This window comes from Dermochelys coriacea, chromosome 12 (genome assembly GCF_009764565.3).
Source record: "Dermochelys coriacea isolate rDerCor1 chromosome 12, rDerCor1.pri.v4, whole genome shotgun sequence".
Lineage (NCBI taxonomy): Eukaryota > Metazoa > Chordata > Testudines > Dermochelyidae > Dermochelys > Dermochelys coriacea.
Window position 1 is genome coordinate 11223474 of NC_050079.1, and position 23114 is coordinate 11246587.

Here is a 23114-nt window from a genome sequence, read left to right on the forward strand (position 1 = left end):
GGCCACTTTTATTCTGAATGAGAGTGTCCACACAAGGGATTAATGCAGTTAAAATAAAGGTTTATCTACACAGTGCTACGGGGTGTGGCAATCTAACTGCGCTGTGTGGACACTGGTGGTGTGAACAAAAAGTAACTAATTCAAGTTTAATGTAGTCTTCTTTGCTAGGGTTGCCAACCCTCCCGGATTGGCCAGGAATCTCCTGGAATTGGCTTCGATCTGCCAGAGGCTACTGAAGCCAATCTGGGAGATTTTAGGCACTAAAAGTCTGGCGGCGCAGCGGGGTAAGGCAGGCTCTCTACCTGCCCTGACTCCATGCGGCTCCTGGAAGCAACCGGTATGTCCAGCTCCTAAGCACAGGGATGTACAGGGGATCTCTGCGTGCTTCCCCCACCCCAAGTGCTGAGTCTGCAGGAGCAGTGCACGCCACCACCTGGCCACCCCTGAGCCTAGGGGCCAGACAGGCCAGCTGCTTCCCAGGAGCTGCTCGACATAAGGGCCACCTGGCCGGAGTCTGCACCTGCTCCTGCACTCACCCCAACCCACTCTCCTAGCCCTGAGCCCCCTCCCACGCCCAAACTCCTTCCCGGAGCCCACAGCCTGAACCCCGTCCTGCACCTCAACCCCCTGCTCCAGCCTGGTGAAAGTGAGTGAGGGTGGGGGAGAGCAAGCAATAGAGGGAGGAGGGATGGTGGGAGTGAGTGAGGGTGGGGCCTCAGAGAAGGGCGGGGCCTCAGGGAAGGGGTTCAGTAGTGGGCGAGGCAAGGGTGTTTGGGTTTGTGTGAGTATACAGTTGGCAACCCTATTCTTTGGCTGCTTCTGCACCTACCAGCTGGCTTCTCTGGCTGACTTCTCACTGCAGGTTTCCCACATACCAGGGAGTTGGTGTCCCTCTAACAGCATTTCACGGTACAGAAGGAGCATTTTTGTTCCCCTTGCTCCTTAAGCATTTTTGTTCACTTAAAATTTGGAAACCTGACTCAGGGATGGGCCGGTGGGTTGGGGGGAAATCCAGTTGTGAGGCTTAGTATAATGCTTATAAAATACTTTATGGCATTTCACTTAACTCAGAGGTGTCAGTTATTAGCAGCTTATGAGGGCTCACTTATCTCTGTGACATTCATAAATGGATACAACAGGTTTATGGAGTTGGTATAAAGTACTGGAAGCTAAGCTGCCTCGCATCATCTCTGAAGTTAGCCCCTGGGGGAGGCACAGGAAGGAAGTGATGTGATACAAGGGGTGACTAGTCCATATAAGCCTTAGCAAAGCTAGTGTAATAGATGTGTGCCTGTTACAACCAACAGCAAGTAATGGAGCAGTGTTCAGCGATTAAATACACAATACAAACCCGAAAGCCAGAGATCCTTAAGAGCCCTTAAAGGGACACTTAAGATAGAAAGGAAACCTTGTTTATGTTTGGTTACTCTGGAACTGAAAACTGTAAAATAAATGCTTTTTTTTTCACTGCTTTGTTTCCTTTCTGTGCTTCACTCAGCTTGAGAAATAGAACTATATGGATCATTGGCTTCATTTTTAGTCCCTCTTGCATGGGCATTCACAGCAGGCTGAAACACAAGCACTTTGAGTTTCTACCACTTCCTGAACTCCCTAAACCAAGAACAAGAAAACCTCTCACAAAACCAGTTCACTTTGTATTAGGATTTGTAATCACTCCTCTTATCAGCACCATTTTTCTTTTGATAAAATCTAGTTTTGAATTATCACTGGCACTCAAGATCTCAACTGGAGAGAGGCATGATCTAGTGGTCTGAGCCACAAATTGACTTTTGATCTCAGCCCTGGCACTGAGAAAGCTAATTATGTCCATACTTCAAATTGCCTGCTAATTTTGAGTGTCTCTTTTGTTTGGGAGTCCAACTGGATACCTAGTGCCTGACTTCTCATAACTGCTGTTGCTATTGAAATCAATTGGAGTTGAGGGTTCTTGGCATACACTGAACAATCAGGGGTCTCAACTTCTCTGCCTCAGTTTCCCTGTTGACTTCACTGCTTACCTCCTTCTATTACTTTTCTCTCTTTGAAGTTTTCACAGTCCTTCATTAACATTCAGTTCAGATTGGTGAAAGGAGATCCAGTGTGAACCATACAATACTAAATGTGCATGTAAATAGCCATTTTTTGTCTGACTGAAACCCTGTTTTTCACCTTTGGTGTTGACCAGTCCCTAGACACAGACCTTAAGAATTTAATTTTTGGTGTATATACATAACTCCTTACACAACATCTATAAAGGTATGTCTACACTACGAAATTAGGTCAAATTTATAAAAGTCGAATTTTTAGAAAGCGATTTTATACAGTCAATTGTGTGCATCCCCACTTAAAACCATTAAGTCAGCGGAGTGCATCCACATTACCAAGGCTAGTGTCGACTTCTGGAGCATCCCACAGTTCCAGCAGCCTCCGCCGCCCATTGGAATTCTGGGTTGAAATCCCAATGCCTGATTGGCAAAAAACATTGTCACGGGTGGTTCTGGGTACATGTCGTCAGGCCCCCATTCCCTCCATGAAAGCAACGGCAGAGAATTGTTTCACAGCTTTTCTCATGGGTTACCCATGCAGACGCCATACCATGGCAAGCATGGAGCCCGCTGAGTTCACTGTCACTGTACATCTCCTGGGTGCTGGCAGATGTGGGTCTGCATTGCTACACAGCAGCAACTCATTGCCTTGTGGCAGCAGATAGTGCAGTATGACTAGTAGCTGTCCTCATCATCTCCTGGGTGCTCTTGGCCGGCCTTGGTCAGGTCGGTCGGGGTGCCTGGGCAGACATGGGTGCTCCTGGTGGACCTAGGTAAAGTCTGTCAGGGGCGCTTGCACATAAATGCGTGTGACTCAGGTCATTCTCTTCTTAAAGTTTTGTCTAATGGCGATTCAGTCCTGCCTGGAATATTGGCAGAGGGATGGCTAAGTGGTTTGAGCATTGGCCTGCTAAACCCAGGGTTGTGAGTTCAGTCTTTGAGGGGGCCATTCTGCCTCAGGCTGCTCTCCCAGCCAGCAGCTCTGTCTACTGCCAGCCTAGCCCTCCCTCCCTCCCTCCATGAAAGCAACAGCGGACAATCGTTTTGCGTTTTTTTCCATGCAGGCGCCATATTGCTGTCAGCATCGTCATCGACTCGCCGCTTCCGCTACCACTCTGCTCTCCTGCTCGTGCCATGCCATGGCAAGCATGGAGCCCACCAGATCACCGCGACAGTTGTGAGTGCTCTAAACACCACATGCATTATCATGCGGTATGTGCAGAACCAGAACCTGCAAAAGCAGGCGAGTAGGCAACGGCAGCGCAGTGAGGAGAGTGATGAGGACATGGACACAGACTTCTCTCAAAGCTGGGGCCCGGCAATTTGGCCATCCTGGTGGGAATGGGGCAGGCTCATGTCGTGGAACACTGATTCTGGGCCTGGGGAAACGAGCACAGACTAGTGGGACCGCATAGTGTTGCAGGTCTGGGACGATTCCCAGTGGCTGCGAAACTTTCGTATGCATAAGGGCACTTTCATGGAACTTTGTGACTTGCTTTCCCCTGCCCTGAAGCACATGAATACCAAGATGAGAACAGCCCTCACAGTTGAGAAGCGAGTGGCAATAGCCCTGTGGAAGCTTGCAACGCCAGACAGCTACCGGTCAGTCAGGAATAAATTTGGAGTGGGCAAATCTACTGTGGGGGCTGCTGTGATGCAAGTAGCCAACGCTATCATGGAGCTGCTGATATCAAGGGTAGTGATTCTGGGAAAGGTTCAGGTCTTAGTGGATGGCTTTGCTGCAATGGGATTCCCAAACTGTGGTGAGGCGATAGACGGAACCCATATCACTATCTTGGGACCGGAGCACCAAGCCGGTGAGTACATAAACCGCAAGGGGTACTTTTCAATGGTGCTGCAAGCACTGGTGGATCACAAGGGACGTATCATCAACATCAGCGTGGGATGGCCAGGAAAGATACATGACGCTCGCATCTTTAGGAACTGTGGTCTGTGGGAACAGTTGCAGCAAGGGACTTACTTTCCAGACCAGAAAATGTTGGGGATGTTGAAATGCCTATAGTTATCCTTGGGGACCCAGCCTACCCCTTAATGCCTCATGAAGCCATACACAGGCACCCTGGACAGTAGTCAGGAGCTGTTCAGCTATAGATTGAGCAAGTGCAGAATGGTGGTAGAATGTGCATTTGGACATTTAAAAGTGTGCTGGCGCAGTTTACTGACTCGGTTAGACCTCAGCGAAATCAATATTCCCATTAAGAAAAGGAGTACTTGTGGCACCTTAGAGACTAACAAATTTATATTTCCATTGTTATTGCTGCTTGCTGTGTGCTCCACAATATCTGTGAGAGTAAGGGGGAGATGTTTATGGTGGGGTGGGAGGTTGAGGCAAATCGCCTGGCTGCTGATTACGCGCAGCCAGACACCAGGGTGGTTAGAAGAGTACAGCAGGGCGCGCTGCACATCAGAGAAACTTTGAAAACCAGTTTAATGACTGGCCAAGCTACAGTGTGAAAGTTCTGTTTGTTTCTTTTGATGAAAACCCGCCTCCTTGGTTCACTCTACTTCTCTGTAAGCCAACCGCTCTCCCCTCCCAGCTTTGATCACCGCTTGCAGAGGCAATAAAGTCATTGTTGCTTCACATTCATGCATTCTTTATTTATTCATCACACAAATAGGGGGATAACTGCCAAGGTAGCCCGGGAGGGGTGGTGGAGGAGGGAAGCACTGGGTGGGATGGTGGAGGAGAGAAGGACAAGGCTGCACAGCACTTATTGAATGCCAGCCTTCTGTTGCTTGGGCAATCTTCTAGGGTGGAGTGTCTGGGTGGCCTCCCCACCGCGTTCTTGGGCATCTGGTTGAGGAGGCTATGGAACTTGGGGAGGAGGGCGGTTGGTTACACAGGGGCTGTAGTGGTGGTCTGTGCTCCTGCTCGTCAACCATACACCAAAGCATATCAGTTTGATCCTCCAGTAGCCTCAGCATTGCATTCTGCCTCCTGTCATCATGCTGACGCCAAGGTGATAAATAGTTCCTGGCTGTCGGGTAGATTGGTTTCTCCGCTTGCCTGGTGTGCGCTATCTTCAACCTCCCCCTCCTCCTCATCTTCCTCGTCCCCCAAATCCTCATCCCTGTTGCGTGAGACTCCCGCCTGCAGGAGTCCACGTACAATGGTGGGGCAGTGGTAGGGGCACCTCCTAGAATTGCATGCAGCTCATCATAGAAGTGGCATGTCTGGGGCTCTGACCCCAAGCGGGCATTTGCCTCTTGGGTTTTTTGGTAGGCTTGCCTGAGCTCCCTAAGTTTCACCCGGCACTGCTGCAGGTCCCTGTGATAGCCTCTGTCCTTCATGCCCTTGGAGATTTTTTCAAATGTTTTGGCATTTTGTCTTTTGGAACGGAGCTCTGATAGCATGGATTCATCTCCCCATACAGCCATGATATCCAGTACCTCCCATTTGGTCAATGCTGGAGCTCTTTTGCAATTCTGGGACTCCATGGTCACCTGTGCTGAAGAGCTCGCCAAGCTGGACAAAGAGGAAATGAAATTCAAAAGTTTGTGGGGCTTTTCCTGTCTATCTGGCCAGTGCATCTGAGTTGAGAGTGCTGTCCAGAGTGGTTACAATGGAGCACTCTGGGATCGCTCCCAGAGGCCAATACCATCGTATTGCATCCATACTACTCCAAATTCGATCCAGCGAGGTCGATTTTCAGCGCTAATCCACTCGTCGGGGAGGAGTGCAGAAACAGGTTTTAAGAGCTCTTAAAGTTGGAAAAAATGGTTTCGTAGTGTGGACGAGTACAGGGCTAAACCAATCTAACACTGCTAAATCCGACCTAAACTCATAGTGTGGACCAGGACTATGTGTGTTTCATGATGATACTAGTGACCAACGTGGAGCCAGCTTTTATTTGACACTTCACATGATCCTCTTCAGTGAATTACAATATATGCACCAGATGCAGGAGATCTCTGTAACCCTTATGTGCCCCCTCTGAGCCTCTTGCCAGTTGGTACTAAGAGGTTCCTGGGTCACAGTGTAGGATGGCCAGTTAACATGGGAGAAACATGGAAGATTTCTGTGGCTGTAGCTCAGATTGGGGAAAGATTGCTTCTTCTGTCACTTGTGGCACAAACCCTGTGAAAATCCAGAGGGACTGGCTAGCCAGTGTTGAAGAATGGTTAGACAATTTTCTCTGAACCTGGTACAGTAGTGGGAGTTCTTTGAGATTGGAATGAGGAGAAGGGAATGGTGCGGGGCTACTCCTCTGATTAAAGCGAGTAGAATTTGGTGCTCACTGCAGGAGCAGTGCTTGGGATTTAATCAATATAAAGGTGGTAATATATACAGACTGGCTTGTTTTTTCTGGCTTTTGAAGCAGCCCAGGCTGGGTTTGGTTAGTCTGGGAACTAATGTCATGAGACAGGGTCCTGTAGCTGCTGGCCTGAACCAGGTGGTCATGTCAGGGTTAATCCTCTGGGAGTTGACAATTAAAGTGTTCTTCATGAGGCATTATTTTTCCAATAAGCATGTTTTTCATTTGCAGATACTATAGTATCGCTCCATCCACATGTTTGGCAGCTTTCCAAATGCCTGCAAGCTTGTGTTTACTGAAAGTTTCACACACTTCTGGCATGGAAAAGGAACTGTGCTTGTTCCTCCAAAGAAAAAACAAATTCGGAATCTGCCAAAGAAAAAGCAAATTACCAGAACAGCAGCTGGCATCTTTCCAAGCCCAAAGGGCCAGTGGTACCCCTGTGAATCTAAAGGTAATATTCAGAATAGGTTCCACGCATAATCTTTATCTGCATGAGTTTGATTTTGGAAGGCAAGTTCGGGAGCAGACTGTCAGCTCTTAGTCTGGAAGAGTGGGTATTGAACCACTGCAATATTGCTCCATGTTCTATAGAAATCTAGCAAAAAAGAATAAGTGCGGGAAGAATAAAATGTCACTCCCACAATGTGCTTTCAAAAGGATTTTTATTTTAATATCTTTAGCATTCTTTTCCTTTCAGATGAGAGCACATATTAAAGGGATAGTGTTGGGTTAAATTAGAGTTTTTAAAAGTTCTAACTGAGCTAACACCTTACATTATTAAAAACAAACTTATTTTTTTTTAAATAACCCCTACATTCTTATTTAATCATCTTACTTGCATTCCTTTGAGCTTGACAGTGCAAATAGGCTGGTCAACCTTTTTATTTCAGACTCCAGTCAATGTGATACATCAGCAAAATAGTGTAGTGTTTGGGTTAGAATTGTCTCAAAATCTTATAATAACCAACTGTTGTGACTGGAATATTTTGTAATTTAACGGATGCAAATCTATTCATTTATGTTCAATTTGGGTTTTGTAATCTAAAGTTCCACTCAATGAAAACAGTAACTTTCTAAAAGGGACACCATCATTACGTAATTAATTAAAAATTATTTAAACTCATATCTGGGACTGCAGCTGTCTCTGGATCTCAAGATTCTGTGGTTTTATAATTATTAATCTGTTTAATAAAGGTGTCTTTTCTCCTGTTGCTCTGGGAGGCCCACATAAAGGGGAAACAGACTGTGCACGGGAGAGTGATATAGACGAGAAAGGAAATTCCATCAAATGCACCAAGTAAAAAAAATTTCTTTAATTTTTCAGTTGTAGTAACTGAAATTTTAAGACCAGGAGAAACCACTAACTAGTTTGAGCAGATGAAATTCAACGTTGGATAAGTGCAAAGTAATGTACCTAGGAAAAATTATCCCAACTACACATATGTAATGATGGGTTCTAAATTAGCTGTTGCCACTCTAGAGAGAGATCTTGGAATTATTGTGGATAGTCCTCTGAAAACGGCAGCGGCAGCAGTCAATGTGCAGCAACAGTAAAAAAGGCTAACAGAATGTTAGGAACTATTAGCAAAAAGAAAAGGAGTACTTGTGGCACCTTAGTGACTAACAAATTTATTTGTAAACCATATGTAAACCTCTGACTGGCAGAAGCTGGGAGGGGAAAACAAGGTGGATCTCTCCAAAATTGCCTGTTTCTGTATGCTCCCCCTGAAGCTCTGGCATTGGTCACTATTGGAGATAGGATTCTAGGCTAGATGGACCATTGGTCTGACCCAGTAAGGCAGTTCTTATGTTATGTTCACCGGCACAACACAGGCAACTTACAAGCCACCCATTAATTCTTACATCAAGCCCAATTCTGTTGCCAACCCTTGTGATTTTATCATATACCTCCCAACCTGCTTTTTTTTTTAAAGCCACAGCTGCTGGAGTCATGAGATTACATGGAAACATCTTACTTTATTAATGAGAGAGCTGTTTCTAGCTTTCATTGTTGTGGAGAAAAGCTTAAGAATACAAACAATAAAGGTTCACAAATCAGAAGGCAAATAAAAAGCAGTTTTAAAAAAAATTCGTACTCTTTTGGGGCTTGAGTCATGATTTTTTGAATGCCTGTTATTGACAACACCGGCACTGTGATGTTAAAATTACAGAACTGTATCACTGCCAGTATATGACGTCCTACATGAGGTATTGTTGGATCAGGGAACAGTGGTCAGGAATCTTTTGGGTTTTATTCATAGCTCTGCCATTGACTTCAATGCTGGAAAAATTATTTCCTCCTTATGATGGCATCTTCATCTGCTCACAGGTTTAATATTTATATCATACTGTCAGGTATAGTTAATGTTTGTAAGATGCTTCCTGATTCACACTTAAAAGATGCTGTAGAAGTGCTTAAGTATTACTATTATCTGGACTTCTATACAAAAGGTAGGGAAGAATGCTCACATTATTTCTTTGCAGGGTTCCATGTTCAACTCTCCTTAATAGAAATAAATTTAAAACAACTGACTGTTTCAGATTGTGCTCTGATTACTCAACTATGTCATAATGAAAGTATTGCATTCAGATTGCTTCACTCAAAAATACACTTTATACAGTGGGTTCATTGCTTCACTCATTGCAGTGCATTTATTTTTTATACAATAAAGAGCTTGCTTTCAAATGAGACTTGGAATTTTGGTGAACAATTTCACTGAAAGTTTCAAAGGAGAGGAAATCAGCCTATTTGTACATGCAAATCAGTTAATTTCACTTGGGCAACTAGATACATAACTTTAGTTACATGCTTTGGACATGTAATTACTAGTTGGTAGATGCAAATCCAGGCCCACCCATTTCCTCCAGCTGCAAAATAGGTAAACACTTCCTTTAATTTCAGCTGGTAGCAACACTGTTTGGAAGGAAGATATAACTGCAAATATCCGCTGATCAACTTTCAAACAACAGTCAGAAGTCTTAATCTCTTACCATGAACATCATCCACCTCTAATCTCCTTTCTTACTCTCTTCATTCCTTTTGTTTGCCTTCAGAACTTCCTTCACCACCTGTGCCTTACCAATGACAGAGACAAAGCAGTTCTGCCAAAATCATTAAGTCTAGAACCTTTGCAGACTGGAAATTTGCTGCTTCTTCACAACCAACATTCTATGGTGGGAGCCTTCTTTTCTAGTTAACGTCTTTGTGGAAATGAATAGAGATCCTATGAAGCTGTTCCTGTGGCTCTTGCTGCTCATCACGGAAGTTTTGGCTTTCAGAACTGAAAAAAACAACAAAGAAAAGGCTGTTGAGCTAATGAAGCAAGCCCCTTTAATTGATGGGTATGTAGAATGTCTTTTTTTTTCCAATACATGTTGATAACTTTCGTTAACATTTCTAAAATGGTGACCTAAACATAAGGTATCCTTAGGTATTCAATACACCCTATATGCGGGCATGGAAGATAGATGGATCAAGACCAATTTATGTAGCTAGTAGACTAAGGGTATGTCTATACTACCCGCCGGATCGGCAGGCAGCGGTTGATCCAGCGGGGGTCAATTTTTCATGTCTATTCTAGATGCGATAAATCGACCCCCGAGCGCTCTCCCGTCGACTCCTGTATTCCACCGCTGCGAGAAGCACAGGCAGAGTTGACAGGGGAACGGCAGCAGTCGACTCACCGCAGTGAAGACACTGCGATAAGTAGGTCTAAGTACGTCAACCTCAGCTAGGTTATTCACATAGCTGAGGTTGTGTAACTTAGATCGATCCTCCCACAGTGTAGACCAGGCCTAAGAAAGGGTTCTGTAGGGGCTATGGGGAGATGCTAAGTTACTTGTAATAAAATGACAGGTTTCAGAGTAGTAGCCGTGTTAGTCTGTATTCACAAAAAGAAAAGGAGTACTTGTGGCACCTTAGAGACTAACACACATTTATTTGAGCCATAAGCTTTCGTGAGCTACAGCTCACTTCATCGGATGCATTCAGTGGAAAATACAGTGGGGAGATTTATATACACACACACAGAGAACATGAAACAATGGGTTTTATCATACACACTGTAAGGAGAGTGATCACTTAAGATGAGCTATTACCAGCGGGGGGGGGGGGAAGGAAGGAAGAAAATCTTTTTGTGGTGATAATCAAGGTGGGCCATTTCCAGCAGTTGACAAGAACATCTGAGGAACAGAGGGAGGTGGAGGCGGGGGGAAATAACATGGGGAAATAGTTTTACTTTGTGTAATGACCCATCCACTCCCAGTCTCTATTCAAGCCTAAGTTAATTGTATCCAGTTTGCAAATTAATTCCAATTCAGCAGTCTCTCGCTGGAGTCTGTTTTTGAAGTTTTTTTGTTGAAGAATAGCCACTCTCAGGTCTGTAATCGAGTGACCAGAGAGATTGAAGTGTTCTCCGACTGGTTTTTGAATGTTGTAATTCTTGATGTCTGATTTGTGTCCATTTATTCTTTTACGTAGAAATTGTCCAGTTTGACCAATAACATGGCAGAGGGGAATGGCATATATCATGTTGGTAGATGCACAGGTGAACGAGCCTCTGATAGTGTTCCTCAGCTCTCATCCCCTAATGCCCCTACTCTACTTGTGCTACATTGATGACATCTTCATCATCTGGACCCATGGAAAAGAAGCCCTTGAGGAATTCCACCATGATTTCAACAATTTCCATCCCACCATCAACCTCAGCCTGGACCAGTCCAGGCTAGAGATCCACATCCTGGATACTACAGTGCTAATAAGCGATGGTCACATAAACACCACCCTATACCGGAAACCCACTGACCGCTATTCCTACCGACATGCCTCCAGCTTTCACCCAGATCACACCACACGATCCATTGTCTACAGCCAAGCTCTATAATACAACCGCATTTGCTACAACCCCTCAGACAGAGACAAACACCTACAAGATTTCTATCAAGCATTCTTACAACTACAATACCCACCTGCTGAAGTGAAGAAACAGATTGACAGAGCCAGAAGAGTACCCAGAAGTCACCTACTACAGGACAGGCCCAACAAAGAAAATAACAGAATGCCACTAGCCATCACCTTCAGCTCCCAACTATAACCTCTCCAATGCATCATCAAGGATCTACAACCTATCCTGAAGGACGACCCATCACTCTCACAGATCTTGGGCCAGTTCTTGCTTACAGACAGCCCCCCAACCTGAAGCAAATATTCATCAGCAACCACACAACAGAACCACTAACCCAGGAACCTATCCTTGCAACAAAGCCTGTTGCCAACTCTGTCCACATATCTATTCAGGGGACACCATTATAGGGCCTAATCACATCAGCCACACTATCAGAGGCTCGTTCATCTGCGCATCTACCAATGTGATATATGCCATCATGTGCCAGCAATGCCCCTCTGCCATGTACATTGGTCAAACTGGACAGTTTCTATGTAAAAGAATGAATGGACACAAATCTGACGTCAAGAATTATAACATTCAAAAACCAGTTGGAGAACACTTCAATCTCTCTGGTCACTCGATCACAGACCTAAGAGTGGCTATCCTTCAACAAAAAAGCTTCAAAAACAGACTCCAACGAGAGACTGCTGAATTGGAATTAATTTGCAAACTGGATACAATTAACTTAGGCTTGAATAGAGACTGGGAGTGGATGGGTCATTACACAAAGTAAAGCTATTTCCCCATGTTCCCCCCCCCCCCACTGTTCCTCAGATGTTCTTGTCAACTGCTGGAAATGGCCCACCTTGATTATCACCACAAAAGGTTTTCTTCCTTCCCCAACCTCTTCCTGCTGGTAATAGCTCATCTTAAGTGATCACTCTCCTTACAGTGTGTATGATAAAACTCATTGTTTCATGTTCTCTGTGTGTGTATATAAATCTCCCCACTGTATTTTCCACTGAATTCATCCGATGAAGTGAGCTGTAGCTCATGAAAGCTTATGCTCAAATAAATTTGTTAGTCTCTAAGGTGCCATAAGTACTCCTTTTCTTTTTGTAATAAAATGTATATATTTTTGTTTGGAGAAGAGTTACATCAAAATGCCTGAAAACCAGCCAAAAACCTTTAATTCACCCCTTCCCATATACCATAAAACAACACCTCAGTTTCCTTACACACACATACTTAAGATTAGCAAAGCATATTAAATATAACTGTACTTTATAGTGAACCTCCTAGATCACTTATGAGATGCAACAAGAGAACCAACCATTCACCACCAATTATTGAAAATCTGAAATATAGGGGTCTAGCAAACTGAACACTTCAATGGTAGGTTTTCAGTTTCAGTCCTTGTAAACAAATACTGGTGTATTTTAAGGCCCCACCTTATCCTCTGCCTGTTACAATGGGAGACTAAGGGCTAAATCCTGTAAACCCTGAGCACAGGGCCGGATTAACTCTCCTGTAGGCCTCGGGCTATTAGATTTTGTGGGGCCCCTGGGGGTTTGGAGTGGGCTCAGGGCTGGGGCAGGGGATTGGGGTGCGGGAGGGGGTGCATCTCCAGCTTGGTGGAGTGGACTCTGGAGTGGGGCCAGGGATGGGACAGGGGGTTGGGGCGCAGGCTCTGGCTGGGAGGCACTTACCTTGGGCAGCTCCTGGTCAGCGACACAGCAGGGCGGTACCTGGCCAATGGGAGCTGCAGAGCCGGCGCTGGGGGCCTGGGCAGCATGCAGAGATTCCCTGAATACCCCTCACCGAGGGGCTGCAGGGGCACATCGGTGAGCTGGCGCTCATGGCTCCAGCCTGGGGGCGGGGACACCGAGGCTCGAGGATCAGTGTCCGGCCGGCAGCACAGAGACTTGCTGCGGGCCAGATGAAAAGAAGAAGTGGGCTGCATCCAGCCTTCAGGGCCCCCCTTAGCCCGAGGCCCTGGGCTGCAGCCCCTAAAGCCCATGCATTAATCCAGCCCTCCCTGAGCAGCGCAACCAATTCTGATTTCACCCTGGGCTCTAAAAGCAGAGGCCTATCCATTGTTGCATTGTTGTCAGTGGATCTTCGCAAGTTCTGAAGATCAGAGATGTAAGCAGCACCTGTGGCATAGCCTTTATGTCTCATTGCATTAGTTTATCACTCTGAAGGCATTTTCAATTTGAATTCAAAGGCTATTTTTAAACTGCCTTGGATCAAGTTGCATTAGTCTTCGGGGGAATTTCAGTGTTTATCTACTTTTGTGTTACGCAAGTCTACCATCTCCTTTCTATAGTTTTATAATACCCTTCTTCAGCTATAACTTTACTTCCTTTTGTATATGTTTATAAAGCCAACAGCATGATATGAAAGCAGGCAGCTTGGAGGGACAATGTTTGTGTTGAGTCTGACGTGATCCCGGAACATAAAGGAAAGGGATCACTCTAGCACTCAGAAACTATTGTGCTGTCACTCAAATAAAATTCTAAAATCAAACTTGTGTGCCAATAGCATGGCTGCTATTTGCAGATCCAACATCTGAACAGAAAGAGTGGAGATGGGAATGGAGCTAGGAGAATAAGGTGGAAAGAGGGGCTTATGAGAGAAACTTCAGCATCAAGGAGTGAAAGGGGAAAAACCTTCAGACCAACAGAAAAAAAGATCTGCAAGGAATGAAATTTGTTACAGAAAGTGAGGCTCTGAACAAACCTCACTGTGAGGAAGTGCTTAAAGTGGTCAGAGAAAAGTGGGTGGGGTTTATCATAATTTGGAAGCAATAGCTTTGGTAAGATAGTGCTTAAAGTGTACCACTCAGCCACTTGATTATATTTTTTTGGCCAGGTTTGCAAGTTCTTCACCCTCTAGAGAACTGTTGCAAGGATGTTGGCAGTTAACATTCAAGGGGAACTAAAAGTAGATAGATAAATAAACATTAGGAAAGGACAAGCTTCTTTGTATCATTAATGCTATTTATTTTACTTGTTAGGCACAATGACCTTCCGTTACAACTGAGGAGATTGTACCAAAACAGACTAAGTAAAATCAACTTAAAAATTCTCAACACCACAGTCACAAACATTCAGAAACTTAAGACTGGCCATGTCGGAGCTCAGGTATGTACAGTTGGTGCTATGACATGGATCTCTTAGAATATAGATGGATCTGAGCAAAATCCAGATACACATCCAGATTTTGGCTATGCCATAGTTTAGAAGAGGTGGTTCAGATCTGGGATTTTGATTCAACCCATAATAGAAAAAAGGGAAAACTGCATGGCTACAGAAACTTTTATATATTTGCATTCGCCAGGCTTTAAAATGTCTTTGCAGAATCCAGCTCCACTTATCCAAAGTGTTGGTTTTTTTACAGCAACTGAATTAAAAAGTTGTCTTATCTCCTGTCCTTGGAAGACTGTGTGAGTGATTGGGGGTGCCAAGAGCCTAGTATCAGAGAGTGTGCCCCAGTCAGATTAGGTGATCCTTTGGAATATCCCAGTGATGAAAGCTCCCTGACAAATTGCCGAGGAGGAAGTGGTTTTATTTATGAGTCTCATCTTTTTGCTGATAATGAAGTCCACGAACTTATGGTTTGGCCTATCAATGTTTCTTTTTCAGTTTTGGTCAGTGTATGTTCTATGTAGTGCTCAGAACAAGGATGCTGTGCGTCTGACCCTAGAGCAGATTGATGTTGTCAAGAGGATGTGTCAAATCTATCCAGAACTTGAACTTGTTACTACTTCTCAAGGTGATACTTTTTTATAATGAAAATGTTTCTTTAATGAGATTGCAGGAGGGAATATATGTGAGATGAAGTACTTGGCATATCATACATTGCATATTAAGAATGTTAGTATTGGCATTTATGGTTATGAAATGATTGTCTGCTGCTCAATGCAGATAGCTCTGAGTCTTTGTCTTCAATTTACTGTGGCGTTTATTTTCCTTTTAAACTCCAGGTATTGCTGATAGTAAAAAGATAGCATGCTTGATTGGAATAGAAGGTGGCCATTCCATTGACAGCAGTCTCGCAACGCTAAGGATGTATTATGACCTGGGTGTTCGGTACATGTCTTTAACGCACACCTGCAATACTCCATGGTAACTAATGTGCACTAGTTTCTGTAATGCTTACTTTTCCAGTGCAAAGGGATGGCAGTTTTAAGATGGGCCAAAATTGGTTTGAAAAATGTGGAGACTGCTATCTGTGACTAATGGTGGATTTGTTGAATGGTGACTGGTGTCCTTTGGATAGGTCCGCTTGTTATGTGGTGGGTTAAAGAAGGAGAATCTGTCTGCCACTTGGCATTTCAGTGATATCCTGGGATCTATTTTAGTTTGTTGGCAAAATAAATACAGGGAAGTCATCATCTCCATTGCTTTGTGAGAAAACTAGAACAGGACGTAACTGATATGTTTCTCTTCTGGAAGGAACGTTACTGAGACCGGTAAAAAGTTTGTTACAGGCAGGAAAGGGAGTAAGAAAGGATTTTCTGGGTGATTCAGCTAATTTCATACATTCCTTATTGGCGTGGTGAGTGCTGTGTGTGAATTCAGCTCTTGATGGCACTGGAGACTCTCCTCTTTGGCCAGCCCCAAGCACATACCACATATGTTGCTGTGAAGGCTTGTGTACTGCACATGGGTGGGCTGGAGCTCGGTTCACACACCTCCATATCACACACCTCTTACCTCTCCCACCTGCTGGCCAAGCACACCCAGTGAAGGAAGGGTTTGGATCCCAAACTTTTCCTGTAAGAAGCAGATTAATCCATCTCCTAGAAGACTTTGCTGTCATGCCTCCATCTGCCACATTGGTGATGATGAGCAGTGCTTTTCTAACCCACAGTTATACATCAGCCCTTAAGTCTGTGTAGAGCCCCCCTCATCCTGCAGCTTCTTCTAGGATCAGCCTTAAGTCCTCTGTCCACGGAATTGTCCAGCAAGGAAAATGTCATTGCCATACTCCTGTCATGGTGAGAGGCGTCCACACACTTTCAATCTTAGTAGTTTTTATTGAGGGAGCTAATTGTGATGTAGACATCCGGCACTGGGAACTGCACTATGCCAGTTCTTTCGATAAAGAGCTTCTGAGCAGTAACATTTATGCTGGGTTCAAACTGGTGACCTAAATACCAAACCTGCAAATCATATTTCTAATTCCTGAGTCACACAGACCCATATAGCGCTGAAGAACAGCTAACAGTAGAAAATGGCCCTGCATAACTCTGCTCCTTCCTACTGATCTAGTTCTGACACACTGCCCTCCAGTTTCCTCTGTTTGGCTATTGACTCAACATCCTGTATCCCCTTCTTACAGAGCCATTGTCATATCTTTCTACACTGTCTTCAGGAATTGCTCCTGAAGACCACCACTCTCTGATTAGTCCTAAAGACCCACCTCTGCTGTAACATCCACAAGAAATAAGTCAACAAAAGCATTCTTTATTCTAACATTTAAAAAGTAACCTGTACTAAGGTGCACTCATTGCATTGCTGTAATTCCTTTTCTTCCTCACCCAACCTGGCCCTGATCAGACGGCGCGGGTGCAAGTTTAAAAGTGAACTTAGTTTTAGTGAAAGATACCAGATTGATAGCCCTGAAGTCTGCTAGTGACCCCTAGAAGTGTTGCAGCATTAGACAGCATGCACTTCCGCAAAGTGCCTCACCCATGTGAACTAGTTCTGACCTGGAGGACTGATGTCTATGGAATGAGATAAAAGCATGACATTGCATGAATGAGAGCTATGTTTATCATCTTTAAACTCAGCTATATGACTTCAGGGTGAGGGTTTTTTACTGTGTTTGTGTGACATTTGATTGTTTGGATTTAACCCACTAGAATAATGCAATGGTTTCTTACGTGTTTTCTTTTTGAAGGGCAGAATCTTCATCAAAGCAACTACATAATTTTTATCCTAATCTGAATGGTCTGAGTTCATTTGGCAAAGTAAGAATCTCTCCTCAATGGCAACCTAAGCAAACTTTTCTCTCATTAACACCCTCAAAGATTCTGGTCCTTTGCTTTTAAAAAAAATTGTTTTAAGAGATTTAATTACTATAAATTGTAGATGGCCTTGGGATGGGGGTTCAGAACTCAACAGTAGAGAGAGAGTAAAATAAGTAAAGAGACTGTGACTATATAGTCCTATAAAAACAACGAGCGGTCCGATGGCACCTTAAAGACTAACAGATTTATTTGGGCATAAGCTTTCGTGGGTAAAACCCCCCACTTCTTCAGATGCATGAAGTGAAAATTACAGATACAGGCATAAATATTTATGTAATTTTCACTCCATGCATCTGAAGAAGTGGGTTTTTTACCCACGAAAGCTTATGCCCAAATAAATCAATTAGTCTTTAAGGTGCCACCGGACTCCTTGTTGTTTTTGTGACTACAGACTAACATGGCTACCCCTCTGATACATAGTCTTATAGTATGTAATAAAAATTGTATTCTTAGTGTATAATTTTATAGACTTTTCCCCATCCTACAGAAAGGATTTCCCTCTACTAAACTGTCTGTGTTCCATCATTCCTCAGTCTTTTCTGTTTGTAGCAATTCAGTAAATGTCTACACAACCTTGTGGGTTTTGTCCCTATCAAATTCTGTATAACTTTCCCAGAATGGTATCTGTTGAGGGGCAGAGGGCGGGAGTTTTCAGGACTTGAGGTACAGTAATAGGTTGCAGGAATTGATAAATCAAGATTAAGGCTAAGATTGTGTCACCGATATTTTTTGTAAAAGTCACAGACAGGTCATGGGGGAAAAGGAAAAATTCACGGAAGCCTTGACCTGTCTGTGACTTTTACTAAAAATATCCAGGACAAAATGGGGATCTGTGGGTCCCCCCACTGTCTGAAGCGAGGCAGCTATACTGGGGCTGTGGGGTACCCCTGCTGCCTGCAGCTCTGGGTGTCCCCCCGCTGCCCATGGGGGCCAGGAGCTGTAGGGTGCCCCTGCCGCCTGTGTCAGCCACTGTGGCTCCAGTGGTCTGCAGTGGACAGGAACTTGGGGGTTCCCCACTGACGGTGGTGGCCAGGAGCTGCAGGGTTCCCTCGCCGCCCACGAGGAGCTGCGGTGTACCCCACCACCTGCGGTAGCTTGGTGCTTTGAGGGCCACCAGAGGCAGCAGGTGACCCTGCAGCTCCCAGCCACCGCAGGCTGAAGTCATGTAGGTCGCTGGAAGTCATGGAAACTTTTAGAATTTTAATATAAACTATCTCAAATCCTGTGGTTCTTTAACTCAGTTTTTACTCAACTTCAAATGAAGCTGTGGAAGTTTGCCTGAATAACAATCTCCGGATTTGACATAATCCATTAAGTAGCAGCTATAATATGTTCTTTACATTCCTGTTTCAAAACACTTCATAGCAGTTGTTCCATAGAATCCAGCACCATTCCTTTAAAGGATGCCCAGGACAAATAGGCTTCTAGAGCCTGATTGTGTTGCCATTAGAGGTGGGCCTGAGAAATTCTAATGCAGATTTTGAACTCCCTTTCCTTCCCCAAAAGAAATTCTGTGGTGGCTGGGTCCATGACTTAATCAAAGCCACCTCTATTCAACAAGATACTTTTAAATCTGAAAGTAGAAGAATGTCATCAGTGCTTGCAAACCATAGCACATAAAGCAGAAAATTGCAAAACTTGAGAAGCACAAATTTGGTCTGAAAATTTATTTCCAAGGCATTAACTTCAAAAATAAATTAAATAAGTTTAAACTCATGACTTTGAGGTTCTCATGCTCCTTTTTTTCCAGTTATGTTTCAAAGTTTATCCTGGGAAGCCCTCCTGATCTTTCAAGTGTTCAGACTGGTGGGATGAGTAAACTGGGTTAAATTTTCCTGTCAGAAGTGCAGGCAGGTCTGTTGGTTTCCATGAGTGTTGCAAGTGCTTATTTAAGGCATGAGTGACTTAGAATCTGGCAAAATGCAGCAAATAATTTGGTAAATTAGTACAATTTTCTCATAGTGGTTTCAGAACACTGAGAATTCAAGGAGTAAGAAATTGCAACATTTTGTATTAGCAGCAATACTTATTAGTGAAGTATACAGTGAACTATACAGTATACAGTGAATTATCGAGACCTTATATTTTATATATATATATATATGGCTGAGATTTTAAAAATGTGATAACTGCCGATAGCATTGAGAAGGAGACTCTGTGATGTGCTAGTGTCCCCATTAGAGAAACGATTAGGAAGCCTATGCTAGCCACAAAAAACACACACACGTAGAGAGACCTATACCCACTTTTATGACAGCTGCAGAATGTAAGTATTTAGTCACATATATCGGTTAACCCATCTCCTTTAACAGAATTCAATACTAATACTGCTGTCTATAAATCTGTGTTAGGAAGTGGTGTTGGAGATGAATCGCTTGGGGATGATGATAGATTTATCTCATGCATCAGACTCCACCGCAAGAATGGCTCTCCGGATCTCCAAAGCACCAGTCATTTTCAGTCATTCTTCAGCCTTCTCTGTTTGTAACCACTCAAGAAATGTTCCTGATGATATTCTCCAGAGTTTGGTGAGTGATTTGAAAAGATTTCACTCCTTTGGCCAGCCTGAGACAATCCTGCGCATACAGGATTCAATGTGTACTTTTCTTCCTGCCATCTCTGAAGTCCAGTTCACAAGCAATAAGCAATAAGTTAAGCATTTGCTCTTCAGGTATGACTTTGGGTGATATTCGGTATGTGACTGCAAAGGTGGAACAATTGTTGGCATGTTGAAAAGAAATGCTTGCAATGAGAGGAGGTTGCATTGGTTTGACATGGTCCCTGAAGTAAATGGAGTTATGCTGATTTACACCAGATGAGGATTGCATAAGGGATAGGGAGGCAGCAGTGTGTGTTCTCAACTGACCTTCACATGTAGAATGGCACTGATGGGCTCTAGATGGAGCTGCGTTCACATCCCTTGAGGGTGACCATGACATAGGGCCCATGAATAGCTGCTCACAATACGTCCCTCTATCTTGCAGAAAAAGAACAATGGAATTGTGATGGTGACTTTCTATACAAAGGTGCTGGCCTGTGGAAGAGAGGTTGTGAATGTTGCAACTGTGGCAGGTTTGCGTCTAATATACTGCAGTTCTGAATAATGATTCCGTCTCTAAATTTCTCTTGAGTCTGAGCCACATTTCAAGTACAAATCTTTGTTGCTGTAACACACACATTCGCCCATCCCCACATTGTGTAAATCACAGCCACTCAGTGGCTTGTAACACACATCCCTTTAGATCCCTAAATCGGGTCATTTTTAGAGTTTACACTTATTGAGCATAATAAGTGACACAGGCCATTAATAAGTAGCTGAGGAACTGATGGCCCAAAGTGGACCATTAACTAAATCCTAACTGGGTGTTAATCCCCAGGAAAAGCCCTGACTGTAAATAGTTAGTCTGAGAGTATAAAAAACCCCAGGGGTGTTGGGATAGAAGGGGTAATGCAATTTTCATTGCTATATACAAGGTATTTCTAGAGAATTCATGTCCTGCATATGAGCCAATCATATTCCTCAACTTACTTTTCATCAGTCTAGTTATTTTATTCTCAAGAGGACTAGTACTGCACTGAATACAAATGTCAAGTTAAGCAAATATCAAGGGCCTGTCACCTACATCATTGAATTTTAGCTCATGTTCTACATGTATCTTTTGACATCACATATTTAAAGTGAACTTAGTGCTTTGTCTAAACATTGTGAGACATGTTAACCAAACACCAATATGTCTGAAATAGTTTTTCTTCTTGCCCTGTGCTTTGACGTTGTTTTCTTTGGTCTTTTCTTCTAGATCATTTTGACCACATAAAGAAAATTGCAGGTTCAAAATCAATAGGAATTGGAGGTGACTACGACGGAGTGGATCAGTGAGTAAAACAATATATAACTTTAAAAATAAAGTGCTCTTCAGATCATGAGGATTTTCTTTCGGTTCTTTTGAAAAAGGCAGACCACAGCTCTTGGAGCAAATTGTTGTGCAGTTATTATTAAAACATATTTTAATAAAGCAAGGGCTTGATCGTTCCCTTCTAGATCAGTGTGAAGATACGTTTCATTTGGTGGGGGGTGGAAATGAGCTTGCCAGCACAACAATCCCCTTGCTGTCCTCCTAACCTCAGAGGTGCTCTCTTTGAGGTCAGGGATTTGCATGTGCCAGCAATGAATGGTAGAAATCTAACCCTGCCTCAGACTGTTAGCTCTTCTGTGAGCCATTTGTACTGTATAACTATTCCCTCCCTCTCTCCTTCTTAGCAGCTAGGGAAGGACCACGTAGCCCTGGGCTAATGTGGAGGCATGGCTATGGCTTCCATTGGTTTCTAGGACTTAGCTAGGGGGCAACGTTCTGTTCTGTCAGGGAACCCTCCCTTCAAAACAAGCAATCTGATCTCTGCACTATGGCTCCCCCTACTCATGCCTGTTATTGCTTCTGGGGTAATATATGGCCCCGCATAACAAATGTACTATAGCATAAGACTAGCCTGCTTGGTACTTACCTGCTTGCCTTTAAGCTTTTTTCCTTTCCTCTTCTATTGGCTCATGACCTTGTGCATCTTTCTTGCTTGTGTCCGAGACATTTGGGCACAAGTCATATCAAATGGTGTGGATCATAAAAAAAAAGTCTGCGGCCACAGGGACTAGCCGTTCAGTAATAGGAATCTCTTATGTGGCGACAGTTAACAGTTGGAGCTTATTGTCTTGTACACATTTTCACTAGGCTATTCAATAGAACTGGTGTTGGGGGTTCCTAAAGTGCTGAATGAGCCATGGAGTAAAGGGATGACACTGCTAGCTTGCTTGACGCAGATTTAAAACAATGAGCCCTGCACGTAGTCTCTCAAAACAATGCCAAAGGCTCACAAAAATAAACCCTGGAAGATCAGTTATGTATAGGTTTGGCTGCTTTTTCCTTCCAACTGCCTTTGCTGTGACAGGAATTACACAATAGACATCAAATTGCTTATTATGTTCCCTTCAAATGGAGGGTTTCATGTAGCTTTCTTTGCAGGTCCAAAACTCCCATTGAGCTCAAAACTGGGACTTCTCCCAGGACTTTGTCCCCCTAGATTATTCTGATAAATGACTTAATGTGTATAGTAGAGTACAAAGAATGGTCCACAATTGTTCAGTGTATCATATGCGTACAGACTCTCTTTTTGATAGCATAGCATGTCATAGGTAGAGTGCACTACAGCCTTCTGTTGCACAGATGTTTTCCTGGCCATTAGAGATGGGGTGTGGGGAATGAGGGGTGTATTCATGAATGAGCGGTGTTGTTTTTTTAATACTGCCCATACTGCTTTATTGTCTGCACAGAATGTCACCTTTCTCTAGAATGCAGTTTAGTCCCATTAAAGGAATGCTTCATGCAGAAAGACCTTGTCTGGTATGGCTCTGGGACTCAACCAGTTAGCTGGACTTTTGATTTTGACTTAATTGGGAGAAGGGTTGAGCCCTCTGGTGACCTGTTTCTCAGTGTAACTGGACCCTTGCCACAATCATTTAAAATCCTTCTCTACATTATTCATCCAGAAGTACGGCTTATATGGTGTGTCATTCTGTGGTCGTTGCTAACAGATTCCCTGAAGGACTGGAAGATGTTTCAAAATACTCTGCGTTGATTGAGGAACTTCTGAGAAGAAACTGGACCGAAAGAGAACTGAGAGGGGTTTTAAGGGAAAACTTGCTCCGTGTTTTCAAGGAGGTGGAAAAAGTAAGATTAAAGCAGTTGAAAAAATTATTTTGACAAACACTGAATTTCTGGTTGCTGGCAAGGGGGAAAAGAGACTTAAGTTCTCAAAGCCCCACTTCTTTGCTGTGCAGAAAGTATGTGAAAAACAAGGGAGGCAGTTAATGCAA

General features: G+C 43.7%; 1 protein-coding gene across 6 annotated transcripts in view; it reads left to right on the top strand.

Annotated features, from left to right (window-relative positions):
* Positions 1-23114, top strand: part of LOC119840979 (dipeptidase 2-like) — a 52492-nt gene that overhangs the window by 24989 nt on the left and 4389 nt on the right. For 3 of the 6 annotated variants that reach the window (XM_043495069.1, XM_043495068.1, XM_043495070.1), the window contains exons 2-10: positions 9380-9667; positions 14231-14357; positions 14859-14988; positions 15200-15341; positions 17122-17191; positions 19603-19779; positions 20236-20323; positions 21049-21124; positions 22833-22968. In XM_043495069.1, coding sequence (XP_043351004.1) covers positions 9537-9667; positions 14231-14357; positions 14859-14988; positions 15200-15341; positions 17122-17191; positions 19603-19779; positions 20236-20323; positions 21049-21124; positions 22833-22968 — 1077 coding nt within the window. In that variant the 5' untranslated portion in view covers positions 9380-9536. Of the gene's footprint in view, positions 1-6553; positions 6777-7215; positions 7260-9379; positions 9668-14230; positions 14358-14858; positions 14989-15199; positions 15342-17121; positions 17192-19602; positions 19780-20235; positions 20324-21048; positions 21125-22832; positions 22969-23114 lie in introns of those variants that run through there. The other 3 variants (XM_043495071.1, XM_038367774.2, XM_043495072.1) reach the window with 3 other exon arrangements.